Source organism: Podarcis filfolensis, assembly GCF_964270895.1.
Source record: "Podarcis filfolensis genome assembly, chromosome: 9".
Taxonomy (NCBI): Eukaryota; Metazoa; Chordata; class Lepidosauria; order Squamata; family Lacertidae; genus Podarcis; species Podarcis filfolensis.
Genome location: NC_139610.1, coordinates 48,420,176 through 48,445,905, shown reverse-complemented (window position 1 = coordinate 48,445,905; position 25,730 = coordinate 48,420,176). Strand labels below are relative to the sequence as shown.

Genomic DNA, 25,730 nt, shown 5'->3' with positions numbered 1-25,730 from the left:
GGCAGGCCTGCAGATTTGATGGTGGACCTGCTATTATATTAAGCATAGCCAGGCAGGATGCAGGGTTAAGATTGCAGCCAGTGTCATTTGGAAGAGAATCAAATGTTGAGTCTAATGGCAAAAAACTGATCAATGAAAATCTCCCTCTCCTCCCCCGCCCCACCTTAGCTCTGTCAAAACAAATAAATTTCTGAAAGTGGAATGTACATACTGAAAGCTACCCTTGGGTTGTCTGTCTCATATACTGATTAGCTACATGAGAATTTGCTAAAGTAATTACCTCCTAGTAGTTGGCAATTACCATGGCAACCTCACCATCACAAGATAAATTCAGCCGTTAATGAAAGCACCACCACCAATGTGTCAACTCTGAAACATACATTATATGCCTTAAAAAAAGAAAAAAGAAGAACCTTTGAACAAAAGCCTTTCCTGACTAAATTGGAGAAACAGGTAGGCAGCATATTCATGCAAACTGTAGGACGACCCCGAATCAGACAAGAGAATGGATGGCTTTCATTCCCCCCCTCACTTTTCTGAACCCAGAATCTCTGACAAGTTAACCAAAAGTATCTTATTTCAACTCACACTATTGTACCTAATACTTACCAAAAGTGGCTTTAACCAAGGGACAAGGCAAATTTGCAGTGATTTATGGCAATTTATTTGCTCCATCTGAATATTGTGCAAAAATGTAGGTCTTTCAAATACTGCCCTTCTAATCTTAAATTCAGTTCTGCACATTTCCACTTCGGTTTGCGATATTCTTTTAAAAAACTCCTTGTGAAAACTAGTGCAAATTCTTCCTTATATACATGCATAGCCCCTTGGGCTTGCCGATCGGTTTAAATCTATGCAACAGGGTGAGCTCTTTTTTTTTTTTTGCATGTAAATCTGCTGAATACACAGAGTTTTGAAAAGCAATTTGTTCAAATGGGATGCATTTTTAATGTTATTTTCACTAACACGCATGTTAAGACAAATTTTACCTCAGTATGTGTATTTTGGTACACATTACTTGGTTGGAGAACAGCACTGCAAAATTTGGAGAAATACGAATTTCAATAGATGGTTTTGTTTTTGTTCTCATTTGGCATCAGAAGGTGAAAATGAGGTAGGTTTGCCTTTAAATGTGACCTGAATGAAATTTCTCCCCAGCCCCTACTCAGAACAATCCTGTGAGCTAAGTTAGGCAGAGAGAAAGTGGTTGTGAGGCCCAAGCTTTTTGGCTAAATGTGAATTTTTTTGTGGTTTCCCTGCCTTCTTATCACTCATCCTTGCCTCTCCTTACTGCTTGATGCACCAGCTCCTGGCAGCCTTGGAAAAGGCCCAATTTGCCCTGGGATTCAGGCCTTGGCCAAATCCGGTGCACAATTTTAATAGATCCATGCTAGATATGGATTGTGACTAATGTGCTGTGTAAACTACTTCCCAAACCAAAGGTGGGAGTGTACTGAATCCAGAGTAAATGGTTGTGTGTACACAGCCTCTGTATTATTCCCAAAGGTCTTACTTTCCAGATATGAAGAAGTCTTTAATGTTTTCCAAAGAAACATGTTTCTTCAGGTTGATACAGTGAGCAAATTATGATGTCGCCCGCAGTGTTTCTTTTCCAATGTAGCTGCCTATGGGCAAATGTTGGCGGGGTGCACATAAGAGGAGTAAATAAATAAATATTTACACTCCTCTTACTGCTTGCAGGAATAAGGTGTGGAGTATGTACCTAGCTTTGCCATGACTCCATTGTTTACAGTGAACTCCATTGTTTACAATGGAGAACTGATGGAGGCCAAAGGTACAGCCTTGTTTCACGGGGGGGGGGGGGGATTTGGAGAAACTGTGAAGTCACAAAACATGCATTTTGTGGTATAATACTATGACATGCGCCTCACTTCTCCACATGCTTTCCAGGAACCCAAGATTACTGCCACCAGGTTTAGTTTCCCCTGGATAAGAGAGAGCTGGAAGCCTATCCTGTCTTTGCAATTTTTCTTTCATTTACAAATATACAGTCAGAGCCTACTGGAAGTAAGCAGATCCCTAATAATAATAATAATAATAATAATAATAATAATGGCAGCAAACCAACAGGTCGTGTTGGTGGTTCTCAAAACAACAGCATAGATCTTTAGGGGGGCACCCTCAAGTCCATTTGCTTCCAGTCAAGCTAAACTCCTCTCTCTCCCCACAGTCTCATTTCATGCCTCTTTATGTTCACCTTATATGATCGATAATATTCTAAAGATTATGGTCATCTTGAAACATTGGCCAAAACTGGCCCAAGCCAAAAGCTCGTGTGGAGAATATTTTTCAGCCTGAGGGCAAAATTCCATTATGACATCCTTCCAAGGGCCATAGTGTATTTCAGTCGTGGTGCGGCCAGAGGTAAAAGTAGGCAGCATGAAGGATGTGACTCTTGTGTTTGTATAATGGCATGCATTTCAACCACACAAAACTCAGGGGTTTCTCTACCACCATCCTCCGTCCAAGCAAGGAAGAAGCATTATCACAGTTCAAGGACATATTCCAGCCAGGCAAGAACACTTCAGGGTGTACAACAAGTCCATTGGTGAGTGTGACCTGGAAGGAGCAGCTAGAGAGACATGTGGGGACATTTGGCCCCCAGACCTCAGATTCTTCACCCTATAAGCCCTTTTAACATATCTATGTGCGCATGTAAGTGATATAATTCCTTTTTAAAGCAACGCAATAACAAAGGCCCAAAAGCATAAAACTACCTCATCACAATGTTATTGAAATTAAACTGTTTGTTGTTGGAGATTCAGAAATATCAATCTTTTCCACCCTTACTAAATACAACTCATGCATGGGAAATCAATTATTCAGCCACATGGCTAAATTAATCACAGAAGGGAGCAGTCAAAAGCAGTGTTTGCTATAGCGTACGATATAATGTTACACAATTACCCAGGTGTACCACAGTGGCTTTTCACTCAACACCTCTGCGTATTACCCAGACACTGCCAGACACAGGATGCTAAACTAGATGAACGGGTTGATATGGCACCTCCATTGTTAAGTAGATGTTTGGAAATTAAAACTCTTCATAGAAGTGCACGCCTTAAAAACCTAACATGAACCGCACATCTTAAAAGCTAGTACCATTCAGTGTTAGTTGTTTGTATTTTAACAAATGAATGCCCTCAGAATGCATGAAACTACTGTTTCGCCACTTGAACACAACTGAAAAGCAAAGTATAGGAAAGCATAATGATTAAATCTGTTGAAGCAATTAGAAAGGTCTGCAGCTTGGTGGTAGAGTGTGTGCTCCACACACAAAAGGCCCCGTATCCAGACTTTGACATTTCCAGCTGAGAGTTGGAAATCTCTCTCTCTGAAACCCTGGAGAACTGCTACCATTCAGTGTAGGCAAAACTAAGTTAGATAGATTGTTAATCTGACTTGGTTTAAGGAAGGTCTTCTAGATACTGACAAATGTGCACACAAGCCTTTGGAATGGAATGATGCTAAATAAATTTATGAAATTGTGCTTTTGCAAATAAACAATGTGACTGGAAAAGAGAACTTCGGGGGGGGGGGGGAAGAGATGCAAAAAAGGGAACAAAGAACAAAACATCCACAGACATTTGCTTGCTTTCCTCTTCAGTTTCCAGAGTTTACAGCTATACAAGAACTTACTTGGGATGTAGGATGTGGGAAGGGATGTAATTTAAAGCTATTATACTTAGTGAAACAGTGCTTAGTGAGAACTGCAGGATTTAAAAATACTACTGTTTTTGTTGATGCTGTTGTCGTCATCAACATTGGCTTTGTTCACATAATTTATCTAACGCACATCAATATTTCTAAATGAAATGTTTGCATTTCTATGAAAATCTTTGCCCAGGCATTCAAAGATGAAAGCAGTGAGACTTACTGCAACTAAATAAAGTTCTCCCCGCCCTTTCCCCCCTTATTGCATGGGGACAATCTATACAGGCTTCCATGCCACAGTAGTCAGTATTGTGCGTGGGCATGAATAGCCACAGCTTGAATTTGCAGGATGCCAAAGGCTGTGAAAAAATATACCTTTCCCAAAGGAATTTAAACAAGTGTGACTGAATGAAAAGCTCAAGAATTTGCCTTTCAGAAGACTTCCTGTCCAGTGTCCAAAAGGTTTCCTGCCTGCTTTGCATTCAGACATATAAATCCAGTCTAGCTGAATTCAAGGTATATAAAATGCAGGCAGTTCTCCTGTTATGGGTAGGATCTCTTGGCAGATATAAACTGTCACAATCAATCAAAGTCTAGTGAAAAGGCTGCATTCCAGGTGGCATGCATAAGTTTGGTTGGAATCCCAATCTTTCTAGTACTAGGACTTTATATGTGAGAATCACTTCCTGCATTAAAAGCAATTGTGCATGGGAAGAACAATGCGACTACTTGAAAAGTATAGGATTCTGCAGATGAAGTAAATGCAAATGTGAAGGGACAGATCTATAGCAACCGTCTATAAATTTCCTTCCGTGGAATGAATGGTAACATGGTGACTAAAATGATTGAAGCATGCACTAAATGATTTAGACATCATCGTTGTCATATGATATTCTGTTTCATGTTTATTTTCTAGGGAAAAGAAAAAAAAAACTTGGGAAAAGGCCAAGGGATAATTCAGCAAGTTTCTTAACTAATGAGCACAATGGCATGGTCAAGGATGTACAAATTTCATTGATTTTGGTGAGAGAAAACAAGCATGTACTTATTTACTTTACTTAAGTAGAAATCTAGCATGTGAAGGAAATGACTAGACTACAACCCTTGACTCTAATATGCTAGCTTTCTATGATCACATCATGGCAATCCACTGTATAAAAGTTGACCTAAGCCATAAGTTCTTTTGCACATGTTTGGCATGTGTGTGGTTTCAACACATGGCAGGGGAGTTTGCTGCCCTTGCCCTGACTTCTGTAGCCCTATTCAGGCATTAATAACAGCGCTTAAATGAACCCACAAGGACAGAGAAGATGTGTGAATGTGCTCGCTCAGACCCTTACATAACTTAAAAGATGATGGTCTGCAGTGGGGAAGCCTCATGTAGTTGTGGAGGTACTTGCACATTTTGGAACCCTGATTTTTCATGCAAAATAAGTGCATGCCCTGCCTACTCCACAATCCAATATCATTGTTGTTTTCTAAAGTCATTTCACCATATTTGACTAAAGGATTAAAAACAGTCCCGCTGGGTGTCTATGGGAGGCCCCAAGAAGCAGAACATGAAGACAACACCACTCTTTCTCATTTGCAGATCTCCAAAAAAACCTCATTCCCGTTTCTCTCACTTTCTGCTATTTGCACATGCTAGAAGACTTGTATGTGGGAACTGCCATTAATTTGTTGGTGACACACAAATACTGCACATAGTCATTCCTTTTCTGAGCATTCTGTGTTGTTGTTGTTTTTTTAAAAAAGCTAAAATGCTTGGGCAATTTTTCAGTTTATTTACTTACTTATTTATTTAGTTGCAGCATTTATGTTGGCAGCCCAGTAACATCATTCTCTGAGTGACTCACAAAGATAACAGAGACATGGACTGAGGACAAATGCAATCCAAAAGACAGAATGTTGGACCTGGAGATGAATTGAATGCTTGCCCAGCCAGGAAATCACAAAGCAGCATTGGGCATGTCACTCTTTCACCTTGCCATTAAGAATTTCCACTTTATGGGTTTGTTTAGTTTAGAACAGGGATGGGAAGACTGTGACCCTCCAAATGCTATCGGCCTCAGACAGCATGCTCAGTGTCTAACAATATCTGTGGTGTGTGGCAGGGCAGGGGAGACAAATTCCCTACGCTTAGGTTAGAATATCCGTTTATTCTTTTTGTGAGAGTGACACTAATACAGACGGAAACTTTTAAGCTTTTAAATCTAATCACTCAATCAATCAATTAAGGAATTTTCACACCAAGCACACTTCTAAGCAATAAAAGACAATATACTTGCATATTATCAGGTTTCATTTACTGGGCCCCATTGGGAACTTAAAAAAATTCCATTGATTCTCCTTTAACGAACTGGTTCTATTTGAGCAGTGCTGTTGTTGTTGTTTAGTTGTTTAGTTGTTTAGTCGTGTCTGACTCTTCGTAACCCCATGGACCAGAGCACGCCAGGCACTCCTGTCTTCCACTGCCTCCCGCAGCTTGGTCAAGCTCATGTTCATAGCTTCAAGAGCACTGTCCAACCATCTTGTCCTCTGTCGTCCCCTTCTTCTTGTGCCCTCAAACTTCCCCAGTGCTAGCTGAGTCTTTTTAGCTTGGATGGTCTTAGCGCTGAGCTGAAACATTTTTACCTCCAGCAGCTGCAAACAGCTCCCCATATCCCACAAGTTTTGCATCCAGTCAGGGGGGAAGGGGAACATGCTCCCTTTGCAAGATGCACCTTTATGTTGGGATGCACACTGCAAAGGAATGGCAACCTGATTTAGGAATGTATTTGGATTGACATCTGGATACACATCCAAGTGCAGGTGCCATTGTAGACACAGGAAGGCAAGAAGCTGCCTTATACCAGATGAATCCATTGGTTTACCGTGCTCAGTGTTGTCTACACTGATTGGCAGTAACTCTCTAGTGTTTCACATAGGAGAAGTTTCCAGTCCTACTGGCAACTGCTGGAGATTTAAATTGCAACCATCTGCATGCAAAACAAATGCTGTACCACTGAGCTACTGCTCTTCCCCTGCATTGAAGTATCATCATATCACATATTTGGATGTGCATCCACAGAGAATGTTGGCCCCAGGGCCGTCTTTAGCATATGTACTGCCGGGGTGCAAAGATCTGCCCAGCGCCCCCCCCCAATTTAGTTTAGCTTCCCCCAGATGAGAGTAGGATTGCCATACGTCTGGAATTTCCCAGACATAGGCTGTATCTGGTTCTCAAAAACTGCATCTGGGTGGAAATATCTGCGAAAATCTGGACGTATGGCAGCCTATGTCAGTAGTGTAGAAATCTCGATTTTCTTTTGAGATTTCACAAAAAGCCTCAACACTTTTCACCTTTTGAATTATGGCAACCTTGGATGGGAGTCCAGTAGCATCTGAAGGACCACAGGTTTCCCATCCTTGACCTATATTATTTCAAGCACCAGAAACAACGGCTGCACGTGGGTGTGGAAAGATGTGCAAAAGAGTGAAAGGTGAAAGTGGGCTTGTGAGTATTTTTGTAGCCCCTGAAATGATTACCTTTAGAGAAAATCAAATTTCACATAAATGTAGAACCCAGATTTTACTCTCAGTAGCCAATTGCTATATTCATAGTTCCCTGCCATTATCTTCTGGCACCTTTTGAAATTACGAAAGCTACTGGCATCCTTTCTTATTATGAGGAAAGGTTTACATCCACTTTTCCCCTCTACTGCGAGAAAAAGAAAGAATGAACTGAAATTATAATGTACTCTCATGCAATTTGGCTCTTAAAACTGTTCACTTTATCCTATGGGGGCATCATGCTAAGTACTTTCAAAAATCAAACGGGATATGTTATAGCTCAGAGCCCAACATTTAATGATTATTCATTCAACCAAAGAAACACTTTCCTAAAAATCCTGTCTGAGGTAGTTTGTAACCAAGACTCTGGTCATCTGGAAAATCGCTAATGGAGAAACGGACAGGTATAGGGAGAATCTGTTTTCTTACCCTTCCTTGCATTACTTAATTTCAAGGGATTTTATTCCACAGCCTTTTCTTTCCAGCTTGTTAATGCTTTGCATTTTGGAATGTGATCTTGATGGTTATTTATGCTCTATCTCTCTCCCCCCCCCCCAGTTATGCATTAAGCATCTGGAATCCATATGGAACATTTACTTTTTTAATTTAGTGGAGGCATCTTCAGATAAGAACAGGGAAGGGAATTGGGCTGACTGCAGGACCAGGAAGAGTCAATTGGCAGTCCTGGAAAAAGGACAAGAAACACATCTTGCTTGTCCTCAGGGACCTAAGAATCTAGCCTCCTCAGCCACCTGGGTTTTTAAGCATTATTCTTGGCCTAGGCCCTCAGTTTTAGAATGGTAGGGGACTTAAAGTTGCTCCTCTTCCATCCTTGGAGTCTGAAGTCTATCTGCTATTACAAGAGAACACAAAGCTTGGGGGCAGGATATTATAAGCTTTCAAAACAACAACAACACCTCAATAAAGATACCACTCCTCCACAAAAAGGTTAATGACACAAGGAAATAACAGGGGTATCCTGGAAGATTATAGACAGTGGCTATGAGAGTTGAATTCGTTTAAAATAGGCTAGGTGTTCCCTTACCACCTCTTTTCCTATCTTGGGCTGCAGTTCCCTCCTTGCATCAGTTATTCTGTTATCATCAGGTTGTGCACTGCCTTCCTTTTGGGTGAAGACAGAGGCAAAGTAGGTGTCCAGTAGTTCCGCCTTCTCTCTTCTCATCCAATAGCATTTCTCTATCTTCTCAATATTAGGCTGAGAGACTATGAATGGCCCAAGGTCATTCAGAGAGCATCATGCTGGAGTAGGAATTTGAACCCTGGCTTCCTAGTTCCTAATCCAACAGCCTCACCACTACACTGGATCTTTAATAACACATACACAGAATAATTGTATTTTCAGAAGTAAATCACGGACATGTTTGTACAGCAGAAGGAGGGCATTTTTAGTCAATATGGTACATTTTTGTTTTCTTGCAACTTCCAAAGTCAATGCTACATACAAGTTACCCATTCAGATCACTGTTTAAGTACCTTTTTCAGCAAGAGTGAGTAAGAGAAGAGCTACACTCTCAGACTGTTATGGTTTCTTCCTTTCACAAATTTAAATGAATTTCAGATTCCATCTCAGTATCAAGCAAGTGTATGAGTGTGTTCCACATCTTCCTGAAACTGGCAAAATAAATTTGCTGCTGAAACTGATGAGAAAAAAAATGGGCCTGACAGACTGAATCTGGGCATCCTGTCCTGGCTTTCCCCTTGCCAAATCATGATCACTGAAAAAGCAATTCCTTCCCTCCTTGAATAAATGCCATAGAGCTGTTCCAACAAGAACAGCCACATAGACCACAGAGGAGGAGGAGCGCTTATGTTCAATAGCTTAGAACTTGTGTGCCTTAGAAAACAATGCATGCTGAAGAAAATTAGCTGATAGAACAAATAACAACACTTCATGGAACTGGGGACATGGATATTCATCATGTGATAATTATAATATCAATTGATGGCTGGCATGTGTGAACGTGCAATTACAAATAAAACAGCACCGACAGAATATTCACATCATCTCAGTTGTTTCCAGTGGGTCAGTTCATATATTTAGCTTCCAGTTCTCTATTTACAGTGATCAAATGTAGATAGTTCAAGTGATGTACATGCATGTGTGTAATACTCCTAGTCTACATCTATTTGTGAGGAGCTTTCTACATTCTGCAAAATAGGGTGGAAGAAAGAGTGAAAGTGAAATGATATGTATTTACCCTTGGAGATGTACAGATCACCTCCCGTAGGGAGGTGGTGTCCTGCCTGTATATGGAGCATGTGCTATTGGCCTTAGAATGCAATCTTAACTCCATTTACCTTGGAGTAAGCCCCAACAAATTCATTGGGACTTCCAAGGAGACATGGTGACACTTGCAATGGAAGTTACATTTTAACTGACTTTTAAACTTTTGATAGTGTGTATTGGCTTTCTCTCCTGAATCATTTGTAGTAGTTCTACCAAATACTCACTGTGAGTGTTCCTGGCCTGTGAAAACAAGAGGTTTGGATAATAATGATCACAGAATGGATGGTACAGCTTTCTAGTTGGGGGTTGGACAATAGGACCTTCTGTTTCCTTTCAGCACTATCAATCTATAACTCTCTAACACCATCAATATGTTGCTACATCCTTAAGTATTTATGTTTTCAGAACAGGGGAAAAAATATTATGCTTTCAGAGTTGCAGGTTTGCTGTCTGTGTAGCAGTAGACATCCCTTGAGAATCTACCCGTTGTGAATATCTGCCAGTGTGAATTCAACAAGGGGTGATGGAACTCTCAATTCACATGCTTGAGTAGCTGAGTAATAAAGAAAACGGAGGAAATTACACAACTTGTGTTCTCACGCAAAAGGAGGGCATCAGAAGTACTTCAGTTTTGAAAACAATACAGTGGTTGTTCCCACTATACCAAGGACAGAGGAAGAAGCAATGTGTTAAAGCTTCAGGAAAGTGTACGTAGCTGAAGCAGGAGAAAATGACTTCCTAACCATATGAACAGTTCAGTAATGAAACAGTCTGTCTAGGCAGGTTGTGAAATCTCCATTCTGGGAGGTTTTCAGGACATGTACTAAATAGATATGGATTGTGGATAATTTGGATTTAGGATATTGTGAGTGTGGGCAGAGTGGCAGAAAGAAGAGATGGATCAATTCACCTATGGAAGCTCTTTATAATTTGGAATAATTCCTTAGGCTACAGTCTGGAATTCTGGCAACTGGATTCTTGGATAAATGAGTATGGGCTTCTAGACATTCATTCATCTGATACAGTTCTCTTCAGAATAGAGATTGTTCTCAGAATAAAAAAATACAAATGTATTTTGTAGTTTTACTATTGTGGCTTTGGAAATAATTTTATACTGATTTTATACCAATCACATACATTTTGGGGTTCTATTTGGGGAGATTGGATTGGGTTGTTGTTATGTACTGAAGTTCTCACCCTGGGCTAGCAGGGCGATACTGTAAGATAGTTCAGGTCCACATATGCAAATAAGGGATCAAAAGAGATGTTCAGTGATTGGATAGTTACAGAAAATGGTTACTGTTGCATTCTAGTGGAGCTCTGTATAAGCAGGCTGGCTGAACCCTTCTGTTCATTTCTGTTCTGGCCTGTGAATAAACAAGAGCTGCTGAAGAATCGCTGTGTCGTCTGATATGTTCACCCACAACTTAACAGTTGTGTTTCCTTGTTGTACTGCTGTTTGCCACCTTGGGTGGACTTGGTGCAGAAAGACAACTTATAAATACTGAAAATAAATAAATGACAATAACAGGGGATCAGATTCTGCCTAGCTTTTTCCCTGTCATGCTTACATTCTGTATTCAAGAATATTTTATTGATGAAGGGAAACACTCCAACATGTGATCCCTGACACAGAACTGGATTCAGAAGGGGCATAGTCCCAGGAGAGTCCCCCCCTTGCGATGCTGGAGATAAGTTATAGGAAACAAAATATGAAAGCTAACGCTGTTTTAGCTGGGGAGATCTCATAATAGTGCTCTTTAGTAAGCCAAGAGAAAAATAGAAATGTGCAAACGCTGGCATTTTACAAAGCTATTTTATCCTTTCTCTTCTCTTTCATGAATGGCGACACTGAAGCTCGTACCAATATTGTGTTGACGTGTCCAATTTGTCAGGTGTCGAGGCTGCCTTGATGAAAATGGTGGAAGACAGGCTGAGCTACCTCAGGCATAGCAAACAGCCCCTCTCTAATTTTATTGGCTTTGAGGAGAGGAGTTTCTGGGTAAGTGATCTTTTTGTCAAACGTGTGCAGTACAAGAAACAAGCATCTAAGACAGCTGAAGGACATAGGAGATGTTGCTGCCCACAAAGGTAGGAAAGGAAGGAAGATAATTAAATCAAATGCCGCTGTTTTTTAAAACAGCAAGAAACAAAAGGGGGAAATACCACAGCTCAGGTAGAGAACCTGCCCTGCAGGTACAAAGTCCCAGGTTCAGTCCCCAGCATCTCCAAATAGGACTAGGAAAAGCACCCGCAGGAAACCTTGGAATCTCACTTCCTGTCACAGTAGACAATATTGGGCTAGATGGACCAATTGCCTCACTTGTTTTAAGGAAGCTTCCTATGCTTTGAAAACCCATCAAAGATCACAGAAACCTGCAAATAAAATGGGAAAGGGGTAAAGGGTGGCTCAAAAGGTGAAAAGTACAGTAGTAGTACAGTATAGCCAAACAATCCTGACAGATGGATGTTTTTCAGTTCTCACTTTGCTTTGGAAAGTGGAATTTAGGGAGGTTTACCTTTAAGTGCAAACCAAATCAAGTTCTTCTCAATGTCTAATCATAAGGCAACAATTAAAAGGTGTAGTCTTTAAAGTTTTGAGAATGCCCGGGTTCAGCAATGACACCTTTAGGTAACAATCCTATGGAAAACTGACTTGGGAGTGAGTCCCATTGAACTCATTAGGGGCTCCTTGTGAGCAGACATGCATAGGACTATACTGTTAATGTAATTGAATATACTGATATAAAGTTTTAGAAAGCTATCCTTCTGAAATCTTTAGTTTTCTTACCATCATCAGGAGCGTATATTTCATTTTCTTCTCTTTCTTCTTCCCCAAAGAAATCAAAGAAACCCTTGGCTGAGAAACTTGGTGAAGATATTAGGGTAAATATTGCAAAGGGAATAGAAACTTTTAAGAGGCTGTTAATTTTATGATGGCAACATAGCCTGTTAAATCTGAGGTAATACTTGACTCTTTGTTTTAGTCATTTTCGTGTTTGTGAAATACTGTAATTTGAGGTAATTTTGTGACTGAGCATATTGTTGCCTCAAGGTAACAGAAGCTAGCTCTGCTTCCTTTATAGGGCTCATGATTATGGACTTCCTGAGGAGAATTTTCTCTTATATGATAATAAATTTACCTTTGGATTTGTTCATCTTCTAATGAAATTTATTTATTTTTTATGGCCATAGGACCTGTGGCATTTGATGAGGTGAATTTCCTGTTATATGAAGATACATTTGATTTTGTGCATTTGATAATGAAAAAAGAGAAGAAAAGCCTACAGAACCTGCAATATTTGGTTTTAATGAGCCTCTAAGGGAATATGGAGTGCCTATTTTGAATGGCTTTCTGTCTCCGCACAATTTTTAGTCTGATGGTATAGAAAGGCTATCACCAAGAGGATATTTTGATTGTCAGATCAGACCCTGCTCAGGGGGATATAGCGGCTTTGATTCTGGTGAATCTATGGCTGGTTCGGTTCTACCCCTGCCTTGCCACTGAAATGCTCTGATTTGGAGCCTTATGCAGGCTATCTTATAAACCTTTATCCAATTTTGGAAAGAAGTGGTAGCTTCCTAACCACTTGGACTTTGGGCAGGTACAGCAGGGGCATTTACAGCAGCAGAAGTCATCAGAGGTACATCTCTGCTTAATCCTAACTCCCTGATCAGGGATTGCAGATCAGGGTTAGGATTTGGCTGAAGACATTTAGCACCTTACAACATCAACAATACTGAGTCTCTTGAACCATCTCTGTAAAGCCATTCAACACCAGCGAAGGCACATTACATCATCAGGAGGGGTTGCTGTTGCAGCTTGCAAGAACTGCAATTTCTGAATGACTATCTTCTGAAAAACTTTATCTTAACTTTGTGTTTTCTTTGTGACAGGCCAGAACTTTGTGGTTTACCACCTCAGACCCTCTGATCAGCAGGGGAAGGTCCAAACAGTGGTCCAGCCTTGAAGTTACCAGTGCCTGAACTGGTAAAAGAAACAAAGCAAAATACTTTGTGAAGGCACATTACACACGGCGAATGATATGAATCTTTGGTTTCCCCCCTTAGTCATGTTGCTCTCTCCCCACACCCCTTTCCACAAGCAAGGCTTTTCTTCCATCTGGCTATGATGTAGGAGAAGAAAGAACTGGACCTGCTCTAAACCCCTAATTGTAGCACAGAGACTAATGAACTGCTAAGGTTTTTTGTTCGTAGGAACGCTTGTAATAGCTGCCATTCAACTGCATTTTTAAAATCCAAATAAGAAACAGAAAGTATGCAACTTGACTATGGGTTTTGTGGTTTCCCTGTAGGAAATACTTTTTCACCCAGCATGAAATTATGCTATAAATTTAATTGCATAGGATGCAGCACAGACCAATAACTAAATAACATTCCGTGTTTAACCATCAATATGTTTGTCAAGCATGCAAAGAAATGAATAAATGGATGCTGTCAAATTTGTGTCAATAACCCCCACCCCACCCCCATTTCTCATGACCTACACAACCTGGTCCCATCCTAGTTGCAGGCTGTCATAGGGGACAACAATATTCACTGGCTTCCCCTCTCCTGCAGGTTCATGCCCCCTCCACTTCTGGCACCACCAAGAAAAGGAAATCTGCACAGATGGGGCATTGCCTCCCTCCCTCCCTCTAATAAATAAAACAATAATAAATATAATTATTAATTTATAACCCATTCTTCCTTCACACTGAAGCACAGATCAGCTTATAACACAATATACAATTTAAACACATATTTACAGAAAAAGAGAGAGTAACATATCCACTGGGAAAACAGAAACACTAAGCCCCAACTTCATCCAGCATCAATAATCAGCAGGTTCATTTCTTAAGGCCTTAGCTAAAATGAAGGATTACCGAATGATATGACGTCATCTTGAGATAACACTATATACCGTATTTTTCGCCCAATAGGACGCACTTTTTCCCCTCCAAAAATGAAGGGGAAATGTGTGTGCGTCCTATGGGGCGAATGCAGGCTTCAGGAAGCTATCCGCAAGCCTTGGGAGCTCCGCGGGAGTTCCCATCAGGCTCCCAAGGCTTGCGGATAGCAGCCTGCATCCCGAAGCCTGGGGCGCGCTGCATAGTGCGCCCCGGGCTTTGTGCAGATATCGGCCAGTCCCACAAGCTCGGGGGACAGCGGGGAGGCGGAGCGCGCCTTCCCACTGTTGCCCGACCTGGTTTGTAGGCTAGCGCTGGGAGAAGCGCACTTCTCCCCACCGCCATCCCCACAAGCTCGTGGGACAGATATCCACAAGCCTGGGGAGACCGGCGCAACTTCCCGCCGGGCTCCCTAGGCTTGTGGATAGCAGCCTGTTCTGGGGGCTGGGGTCGGGGGAAGCTCGGGCATCCCCCGCCCCAGCCCCATGCCTGGGGAAAAAATAATTTCCCCTCTTTATTTCCCCCCCAAAAAACTAGGTGCGTCCTATGGGCCGGTGCGCCCTATGGGGCGAAAAATACGGTAGCTGTGTCTTTCCATTCCAGATGCTGGCTTTTTTATGGGAAGAGGATTCAACAAGATTTCCAAGAGAGAGCATCAGTTTGCAAAGTTTTGAGGCTGGCAAAGTTGTACAAATCACTTCCATGGACTAATTCTGATCCATGTTCATCAGGAAAATCAACAAGTGTGTCTTCTAGTTTCATATTATTATTTTTGTAAAAGAATATTTTCAAAAACTTTGTGTGACTTGGTGTCCAGCGTCTTGCCCATTAATTTAAATGGGTCTACTATGAGTATTACTTAGTTAGAAACCATCCCTACAAATTTAATGACAACTTCAATAGCCATATCCAGACATTTCCAACTAACGTGCAACTCTAGGGCAAAAGGCATATTTTTCCATCAACAGCTACCTAGAGACATGTAAACCAGTACAAATTTATTGCAATGTTCCAGTTCAGTTTATTTGTTGATATTATTCATTCCACTACTTTGGAGAAAAATAAAGCCAAAAGCTCTTCAAAAACGACGTTCATTCTGAAGAAACAGTAACATTATATATGACAGACTTACATTATATGCTTCTTGGCAACGGGTTCCCTCAGATATCCCAGACAAAAGTCACTTTCTTGTTTCAAATTGGTATGCAAAACATGAACTCTGCCCTGCTCAACAACACATCCGGCATGTATCAGATTAATCTTCGGCACAGTCTGTACATACAAAATAAACATCTATCAAACAAGAATATCCAGTCATTCCTGAAGGTATTGAGGCAGATAGAGAAGCTAAAATTCATCTACAGCACTTTCTGATGCTGCTGTTTATTCTTATCATGTTATTTGATGGTAAATCTCTCTTAGAGTGGAGAATCCATTGTGAAGTTAAATTCATGTATATCATCAATGTGTCTCCAGGGCTCCAATTTTCAGGAAAAATGGCTCCTACCTCCTACCTCTCTTCTGCCCTACAGGGTATTGCTGCTCTTTCCAATAAAGCAACATTAATTTGGGGGATTCTCCTTTCATTTCTTTTCAATGAAGCTTTGCATTATTACTTACTTACACACACATACACACACTCCACTCTATTCTTGATTCCATTTACATCTATTGGTAAAATTAAGCAATTTTATTTTATTTTTACTGTGATCTAAATATGCCACTGGGAAACCCTAATTTCCACATTTTATCCCACCCTTCTTACGGAGTGACATATCGAATGCCCCCAGCTTTATCCTCACAACAGCCCTGTGTATTAGGTTAGGGTGAAAGAGTCATCCAGTGCTCTGATCTAGAGGAAGGATGGGCTATAAATATTCTGAAATTAATAAATAAGAATAGTCCAAGATTTTCCAATATGGTCAGCTAGTCTACTCCAGAAACACATCAAGCAAATCAAGCACCAGTTCCATGTTTGACAATGGTGCAAGGTAAGCTTTAAATTTATCTTGGGTGCTATGCATGTTAATAGATTTTATAATGCTTGGACCGTATTTCCAAAATCTAAGGCAATAGGTGACATGGCACATAATCCAGGCAGAGTTGGATTTGTCCCATTTCCACTGATATCAAAAGAAAATTTTAACATAACTGGGGAGCGTAAGTAAAATCAGTTTCTTCTGACTTACAATCATGGGAAAGAGAAAGAGCACCCTCTTTGAATTCTGTAGTTTTACATATGAAGACATAATAACAATCATCTGTTCCCTAGCAGGTAAATAAAACCTTAGATGAACAACAACACATGACATATTACTCTGTGTCATGATTCATTTAACAGAAATAAAGCCAAAATGGAAAACCCATTTGTGAAAAACTAAGTACACCTTATGATTCAAAAGCTTGTAGAACCACCTTTAGAAGCAATAGCATGAAGTAATTGTTTTCTGTAGGACTTTATCCATCTCTCTCATTGTTGTGGAGGAATTTTGGCCCACTCTTCTTTACAACGTTGCTTCAGTTCATTGAGGTTTGCTGGCATTTGTTTATGCACAGCTTTCTTAAGGTCCCACACAGCATTTCAATTGGGTTGGGGTCTGGATATCAACTGGTTCTGTTCTTTTTCAGCCATTCTGTTGTAGATTCACTGGTGTGCTTGGGATCCTTGTCCTGTTGCATGACCCAATTTCAGCCAAGCTACAGCTGTCGGGCAGATGGCCACACATTTGACTGCAGAAGACTTTATTACAGAGGAGTTCATGGTCGATTCAGTGACTGCCAGGTTCCCAGAGCCTGTGGCTGCAAAACAAACCCAAATCATCACCCTTCCACCACTGTGCTTGACAGTTGGTGTTAGGTGCTTGTGCTGATATGCTGTGTTTGATTTTTGCTAAACGTGGTACTGTGCATTATTGCCAGACACCTCCACTTTGTCTCATCTGTCCAAAGGACATTGTTCCAGAAGTCTTGGGGTTTGTTCAGATGCAACTGCAAACCAAATCTGTGCTGCCATGTTCTCTTTAGAGAGACAAGGCTTTCTCCTGACAAACATGACAAACAAACCATACTTGTTCAGTCTTTTTCTAATTGCACTGTCATCAACTTTAACATTAAACATGCTAACAGAGGCTTGTAGAGCCTGAGACGTAAGTCTTGGTGTTTTTGTTTTTGTTTGCAGTTTCTCTGAGAATTGAATGGTCTGACCTTGGCGTGAATTTGCTGGGACGTCCACTCCCGAGAAGACTGGCAACTGTCTTGAATGTTTTCCACTTTTGAATAATCTTTCTCACTGTAGAATGATGGACATAAAATTGGTTGGAAATGGCCTTAAAACCCTTCCCAGTTTCATGAACAGCAGAACTTGCTTCTCTAAGAGCACTGTGTCATCTTTCCTCTTTGGCATTGTGTTAAAGCACATCTGAATGCTTGAGACCAGAAAAAACCCAAAACTTTGGCTTTTATAGAGGTGGGCGCACTTGCAGATGATCAATTAAGCAAGGGCATTTAATTAGCAGCCCTTGTCTACTACTTAGCCTCTTGGTTCCTATGGAAACAATAAGGGTGTACTTAGTTTTTCACACATGATTTCTGCATCTTCACTTTATTTCTGTTAAAGAAATCATGACATGGTGTAATATGTCATGTGTTGTTGTTCATCTGAGGTTGTATTTACCTAATTTTAAGACAAATGATTGCTATTATGTCCTGACATGCAGAACCGCAAAATTCAAAGAGGGTGCACTTTCTTTTTCCCATGACTATACTCCCATAATATTTTTTTTGGGGGGGGGGGAAATCAGTTTGTCATTTTAAACCCCTTCCTGTGGTTAATCTATAGGTTAATTAGCCCATTAAACCTCTTGTCAACAGCAGTGATAATATAAACAACTGTGATCCAATCAGATTTGTATATCTCATATGAATCTCAAATAGATGTTCCTTTAAAAACTGATTCAATTGGCTGCTGAGGAAGAGAGAAAGATTATGAAAGCATTAGACACTTAAGAAATGCAGGATCACAAGAAAATATCAGAGCATGGGTAAAAAACAACAACAGCACTTCTGCTTTTAAGATAGTTTTTGGTCATGCTCTTTTTTGGGTTACATCCTTCCACTGTAAGGAGTGACCCAAAAGTAGGCCAGTTCCTTTCAAAGTTCCTGCCCTGCTATCTCAAATGCCTTTCACTAGAAATGTCACACAGCTCAAACTTGGCAGGGTACATGCAAAGAATTCATTGTAACATTTCACTGCAGCCCATCCCAATGTCAGTATTTTAATCCTTTTTTGAACCAGTTGCCAATCAGAGTGTTAATCACGGGCGTGAGCAAGATCTTGCAGCAAGCACATATTTCTAGGAAATGAGTTGAGTACACAAAATTCTGTGGGATCAAATCCTATATGAGCAATAGTTATAAAAATATAGCCAGAGTAGCCTGTGCAGATCATTACTCAGCCTTTATTTAAAAGGAGAACAACCTTTATCTAAAAAGATTCCTGATTAAATTTTAAAAGTACAATTCTGGTGCAAGTCATGTGAAATGTTGACACTGTGAGGTTTTTTGTATGTATGTATGTATGTATGTATGTATGTATGTATGTATTGTGGCATTTGTATACCATCCCATCATGTAAAGTTCTCTGGACAGTTTCCAATATAAAATAAATGCATAAAACCAGAAAATCAAAACCTACTTAGATACAGGAAAAAACAAAACTCACCACACCCACAAAGTTCAACACAGATTTTAAAATTCAGTAGCTACTTAGGAAATGTTGAACCATTCAGAACATAAATCCATTACCTTTGCTAGTAAAAGGAGGAATAAATAGGTAACGTTCAGAGTGAGTGCTAAATAAAAATGAAAGGGGGGGGGAGGGCCATAGTTTAGGGTAGAGAACCACTTCAAAAAATCCCCAGATTTAACCTGTGGCATCTCCAGTTAAAAGGATCTGGTGGCAGGTGATTTGAAAGATGTCCGCCTTAAGACCCTGAAGAGCTGCTGCCCTATGAGAGAAGCAGACAATATAGTGGGCTAAGCAGACTGTGCAAATAGCTTGACCTGGTATATTGCAGCCTTCTTTGATCTATAGAAAAGAGTGTTTTAAAATGCTTGATGAAAAGTATGGGTTGGTAGATGTGGTGTAAATATGGTGCTGTTTTGTGGAGTGTTTATTATTAGTGCGTTAGTGCCATCTGCTGTTACATGGCCTATCAAGGCTGCATTATCAAGGAGCACACTGTTGAATTCAGTTCGTCTCCAGCACTTAAGTGTTTAGGACTTGGGAATTCAGTAAAGAAACCCAACAACAACAACCCAGGATTAAGAAAGCAGTGGGCAATTAGCAAAAAAGCAAATCAATTGCAATGTAGGGAAGGAGGAGCAATGTAGGGAAGGAAGACCCAAGTATAACCTGATCACTATTCATTGTGCTCACTGGGATTGCAACCCGTAGCACATTATCGGTGAGGGTGCCCCAACAGGAGCTGTTTATTTAGGATAAAAGCCTATATTATAGTTCAGGGATGAGGATTCTTAGCCTGGGGTGGGAGAAGGACAGAACACAATCCTCCAGCCCTCAATGTTTAGCCCTTGAAACCCTTCACAGACCAAACCCTTCACCAGCCCTGCTCAAATGTTTACCCTGGTTGGAATGCCCTTGTGATGTGACAATGCCTTTTGATCACCTGGATGGAGTGTGTGTGTGTGTGTGTGTGTGTGAGAGAGAGAGAGAGAGAGAGAGAGAGAGAGAGAGAGAGAGAGACAGACAGACAGAGAGAGAGCGCATTTGATTTCCACATGGCTGGAATGTAGTCTGCTGTCACAACCATTGCTCCACCCAGTTCTGCCCCTGCCCCTTCCTGCCACTCATCTGTGGTGCCTAGAACACCTGCCACCACCCATGAGGGAGTGTGGTCATCCAACTGAAAAACATTTCCCTCATGCAGTAGGCCCTTCTCTTGGTTTTAGTGTATCTATGTGGGGTTTATTATCTGTTTGGTTGGTTGTAAGTCACTTTCAGTTGCCCTGAACAACATAAAGCAACCAGCAAAGTTAAACAACAACAACATGGGGGATCATTCAATCAGGCAAGCCGAAGCGTTTGCCCTCATGGAATGATCATCTTGGTGCAATGTTGTTCCTCCCAATATTTTGAACAGTATTCTCAAGCCTTCCTCCATAGGAGCCAGCTCCTGGGGGCCAAGGCACTTTGGGGGCCCCCAATGTTAATGTTCAGAGGGCATTTGGCTCCGCCCCCTGGCTCCTCATGATGTTGCATGTGCAAAGTCAGGACATTGCGTTGGGCTCCCCTATCATCTTGAGAAGCTGGCACCTCTGCCTTCCTCTGTTCTAATAGATCCATGTGCTCTTAGAGTCTATCCACAAAATGTTCAGATTCCACTTTTATAAACCTTTATCCAATTCTGGAAGATATTGGTTACAGTTGTGAATATAGACTATGGAGTATAGCCCACATTTGGATTTGATAGGAAGTTCTCCTAAGCCAGCAACTCATAATTGGTTCAGAAACTGGCATTTCTGATCTCCGTCTGTAGTAAAAAAAGAATTACTGGTGAATAGCATGGTGGTTTAACCTTGCCATTCATGGGTTCATTGTCTGATCTTTACATCAAAGGTGACCAGGGTTTAATATTGTCACATGCAATTTTGTCTCAAAAGAACTATGTGTGTGATTAATCCAGGAGCAAACCTGTCAATTCAGCTCCATGTGAAGGAAAGCTGCTTAGCTACTCAAGCCTTAAAATGGAGCTCCACTTGGCAGATTGCCCAGCAACAAATGGAATGGGGAATGGTGGTCAGGCGTGGGGGAGTCAGTGCATGCTATTGAATGTAAATCCCAAATTCAGTAAATGTGCTTCCCTAAGCAGGATATCATCACTGAAATTAGGCACATCTGGGCATGCCTTTGAATAATTTTAGAAGGCAAAGTATCAGAGAACCGATCACCAAAGATCTGTTATCTTGCACGACAATGCACATGACATTTTAAGAGCCAGACAAATCACCTACAAAACCTGATTTCTTGTCTGTTGCTCAGACATACTGGAAAGAGGGCTACATATGGCATGTTGGAGCTTTTTGGATCAATTTTGATTCCACAGCAAAACTGTTGCATGAATCGCAAGACAGCTTTTAAAGCTTGAAAGACTTTTGAATGTGGAGACTCTCAAGTCAGCAGAGGAGCTGCTGATTAGGAAAGACAAACACACACACAATCCGGTGCATGTGAGGTTTGGCCACAAAAATGTACCACATAAATCAGCCTTAAATTACAGTCAAGAGAGCTTGAATAATTCCTGGGGCAATCGGCACAGCTTTAGGCAAATTACTTTTGGCCTGACTTTCAAAGGCACCAAAGGATCTGTATTAACTTCTTCACCTATAGCTTTTTCATCTTTGGGATGTTTACCAAAACTGGAAGTCTAGCACTTCTAAAAATATTATTTTCTTAATATATTCATAGAATTGAAAGTGAGGATTGTCTAATCAGATCCCACCAGAAATATAAGGGCAGATGTCCGCGTCACATGCAAAAAAATAAGGAGTGGATCACAGAGCAGGCTAGTGAGACTGAGCTTGGTGGACATGGAATGCTGACTTACTGCTAAGTAGGAGGAAATGGGAAATGTAAAACAGTGGGTGGGAATGGGAACGGAATGGAGTATCCTGGAAAGGAGCATAGCTGCCTGGCTGGAACCGTGAAGGGCAGCACTCCACACTACAACGTTTTGCTGCAGGTTCCACTTGTTCCCACCTGCATTGCAGTGACCACATGGTTTTCATTGAACCGGCTGAATGTGCCTTTTGGTGCAGATGCCATTCTGGGACATGACTTGTTGCCCATGACGAGAGCAGAGCTGAGGCCGTTTATGTGTGCACATTTAAAATACAGAAGCACAAAAAGAAAAGATTTCCAAATGGTTCAAGCGAACGGCTTTCCTGCAGGAGCAGAGCGCTTTACCAACTGCCACAGCTTTGACAACCACCTCCTGGCTAAAATACTTTTGCTCCGCTTTAGAGGATTATATTTCTTACTGAGGAGAGAGTTTAGATAGTGTGGTTTACAGTCTAAGGGAAGAGTAAAAAAAAACCACACCTAATGTTGTGCTGAAGACAACAAAGAAAGCATTTTCCCTTTTAAGATAATTATCATCCGTGTTTATAGTGATTAAGCTACAAAGATTAATAATCAACAACACACAAAAATTGCCTGAAGGCAACACCTGAGAGCTTAACATCAGTAAAGGCTTCTTAAGTTATTGCTCTCCCTCTCTCTCATCAGTGGAAAAGGTCTCATTCACTGCAGCATTTTCATCTTGAGTTCATCTGAAACGGAAGAAAGCCGGGCTTTCCTACCCATAGCATGGGAATGCTGGGAGACTTTGATCCATTGTTTGTATATCAGCTCTTTGATAATGAGTTACAGTGTACTGTGGTTTTTAAAGCATGGTCAGATGGTTCTTTTATACTTAGAGCTGTGCCAGCGTTTCCATGATCACCGTGTCACATGTGCCTAGCGTTGCTTGTATTAATTTGTTCCAACCTAAAACATGATTGCTTCCGCCTTCCCTCCCCCACACCCCTGGAATGAAAACACAAGGCACTGCAAATGGGTTCAGTTGTGGGCCACAGCCTTGTTGACGTATGTGTTTGATTTGCAGTCAACTAGCCAAAGGCAATCTCTCCCCTAACTCAGCTCTGGTGCATTTGCTACCACAAAGAGAGTTAGGAAACAGCATCTCCTGATGCTCACCTTGAATAGGCAACCCTCCTTGGACAAACCATCAGATCCCTGGTGTAGCAGGTGTCTACTCTTTGCAATCTTCAAAGATCTCAACAGGTGTCACATGGAAGAAAGAAAAAGCTTGTTTTCTACTGCTCTGGAGGGCAGGACATGAACTAATAATAATAATAATAATAATAATAATAATAATAATAATAATAATTTATTCCCCAGCAGCTCTGGGCAGCTTCCAACAGAATATTAAAATACAATAGTCTAAATTGAGAAGTATTGTTTAAAGGGAATAGAAAAGAAGGGTATAAACAATGACAATACAAACCTAAGGAATGCGTAATTTGAATAATGACTATGGATGATTTACGGAAAAGCTGAAGGAAGTCCAGAAAAGAAACAATTTGTGAAAAATTGGATGTGAAATTAGTATGTGTTTTTGTTTTTGTTGTAAACTAATAAAAATTATTTCAAAAAAAATAAAATACAATAGTCTATTAAACATTAAAAGCTTCCCTAAACAGGGCTGCCTTCAGATGTCTTCTAAAAGTCTGGTACTTGTTTTTTTCTTTGACATCTGGTAGGAGGGTGTTCCACAGGGCGGGAGCCACTACCAAGAAGGCCCTCTGCCTGGTTCCCTGTAGCTTCACTTCTCGCAGCGAGGGAACCGCCAGAAGGCCCTTGGAGCTGGACCTCAGTGTCCGGGCAGAACGATGGGGGTGGAGACGCTCCTTCAGGTATACTGGACTGAGGCTTCAAGTTATAAGAAAGGTGATTCCAATTAAACATCAGGAATAACTTTTTTTTGACAGTAAGAGCTGTTTGACAGTGGAACAGACTCCCTCAGAAGGTGGTGGACTCTCCATTTTTGGAAGTTGGATGGCCATCTGTCATGTATGTTTCAGTTGAGATTCCTGCATTGCAGGGGTTTGGACTAGATGATTGTTGGGGTGCCTTCCAACTCTACAATTCTATGATTCTTTGAAGGCATGTGCTTTGCTACTAGCAATAGTCCTTCCCCACTGAACGGCTGACTTGTGTAATCCTCCTTTCATCATTCAAATGGCTCTGGGTGCTCACACATGTCTATCTCTCCACTTCCATCTGACTCCATTGAGACCATAATGGTGCCCTATTCAAGTGGGAAAACACTCTAAGCCCAATAGCTCTCTTCTTTTTTAGTGCAGAGAAAGCCCATGTTCCCTGAACACTGTTGCCTCAATGGACGTTGGGAAAGAGGAGCCTGGGTGATGAGGCATCAAGCTAGGTGACTGGGAAGTGTCTTCAGAGTCTATTTTCTCCAGCGTTGGAGCTATCGAGTGGCTGCCTTTTTCCAGTGTTTCCTGATTGCACAAGTCTGCAATAGATCTTTAAGGTACAAAGTACCATTCTGACATTTGTCCTGAGTACTACTTGCATGTTTTCCATCACTCAACAACATCATTCAACAGGGATATCGTCAGCCATTTGTGACTGCAAGGCAGAATAGAGCAGAGCTTTGTTCAGACATATCTGATACTTGTAAGGGCTGGTCCTGTTGAAAAACTGATCATTTTGGCTGAGTTACAAAACTTTTTCAGTGGCGTGTAAACCTTGCAGAAGCAATAATTGATTTTTTTTATTTTTTAAAAAATGTTTTCACTAGCCATTTCAAGTGGAGTAAAGGACTTGTCATCTTTTGGCCCATCACCCAAACTACAAACTGCAGCTACAAAAACAACATGAGTAAGAAGCACTCAAACTCGATTCAGCTCTTCAGCGGATCAATATGATTGAAGAGATTAGGATGGCACTGGCACGTCAGAGCTCCATTAATGTCAGACCACCAGGTTGGACATTCAGGCACTGCTAACAGATAGCACATATGCTGAGTTGCATGAACTTGTCAAATTTAGCATTAGCCATCTTTGCATAGAATCCTAAACTATTATGAGTTGCTAAAGTTCAAGCCATAGGTGAGAAAGCAAGCTTGTATAACTAACCATGGTTTGTTGAAAAACAGGATACCATGTGTAAAAGTGAAACTAAACTTTGTTGAAGACTTACTTACAGAAGTTACATTTGAAAATGTCTCATAGATAGAATCAGTTTGTTGAAATGAATTTGTAAAAAGATTTTGCATTGGGAATAACTAGTTTGAATGCAGAGCCTAAATTTGGGATAGGAAAGCCTTTACTTTGTACTATCATCATGAGTTCCAAATTGTATTGTCCATTGATAAATAGCTATCAATTTGTAGCGTATATTTTAAGAGGATGGGAGTAGAAAATTTTTGTAAGCCTGGTCTACTTTCAATCTCAAGAGAGAAAACTATCTGGACCTATTGCTGCCTGAGTATGCTGATGTTTCTTTGGGGTCAGGGAGCGCTTTTCTTGGTAGGAGCACAATTATGGATAGGATTATTGGATAGGAGTGGGTTATGAAGTACATTGGGATGCGGGTGGCACTGTGGTCTAAAGCACAGAGCCTAGGACTTGCCGATCAGAAGGTCGGCAGTTCGAATCCCCGTGATGGGGTGAGCTCCCATTGCTCGGTCCCTGCTCCTGCCAACCTAGCAGTTTGAAAGCACATCAAAGTGCAAGTAGAT

The 25,730-nt window shown here is 41.0% G+C and overlaps 1 protein-coding gene across 1 annotated transcript in view; it reads left to right on the top strand.

Moving 5' to 3' along the window:
• The window catches only part of LOC310742747 (uncharacterized protein), a gene marked incomplete at its 3' end in the record, with an annotated part of 114,864 nt that overhangs the window by 74,198 nt on the left and 14,936 nt on the right, over positions 1-25,730 (top strand). The window contains exon 3 of the mRNA XM_083572164.1: positions 11,371-11,477. Within this exon, the coding sequence (XP_083428290.1) occupies positions 11,371-11,477 (107 nt within the window). The remainder of the gene's footprint in view (positions 1-11,370; positions 11,478-25,730) is intronic.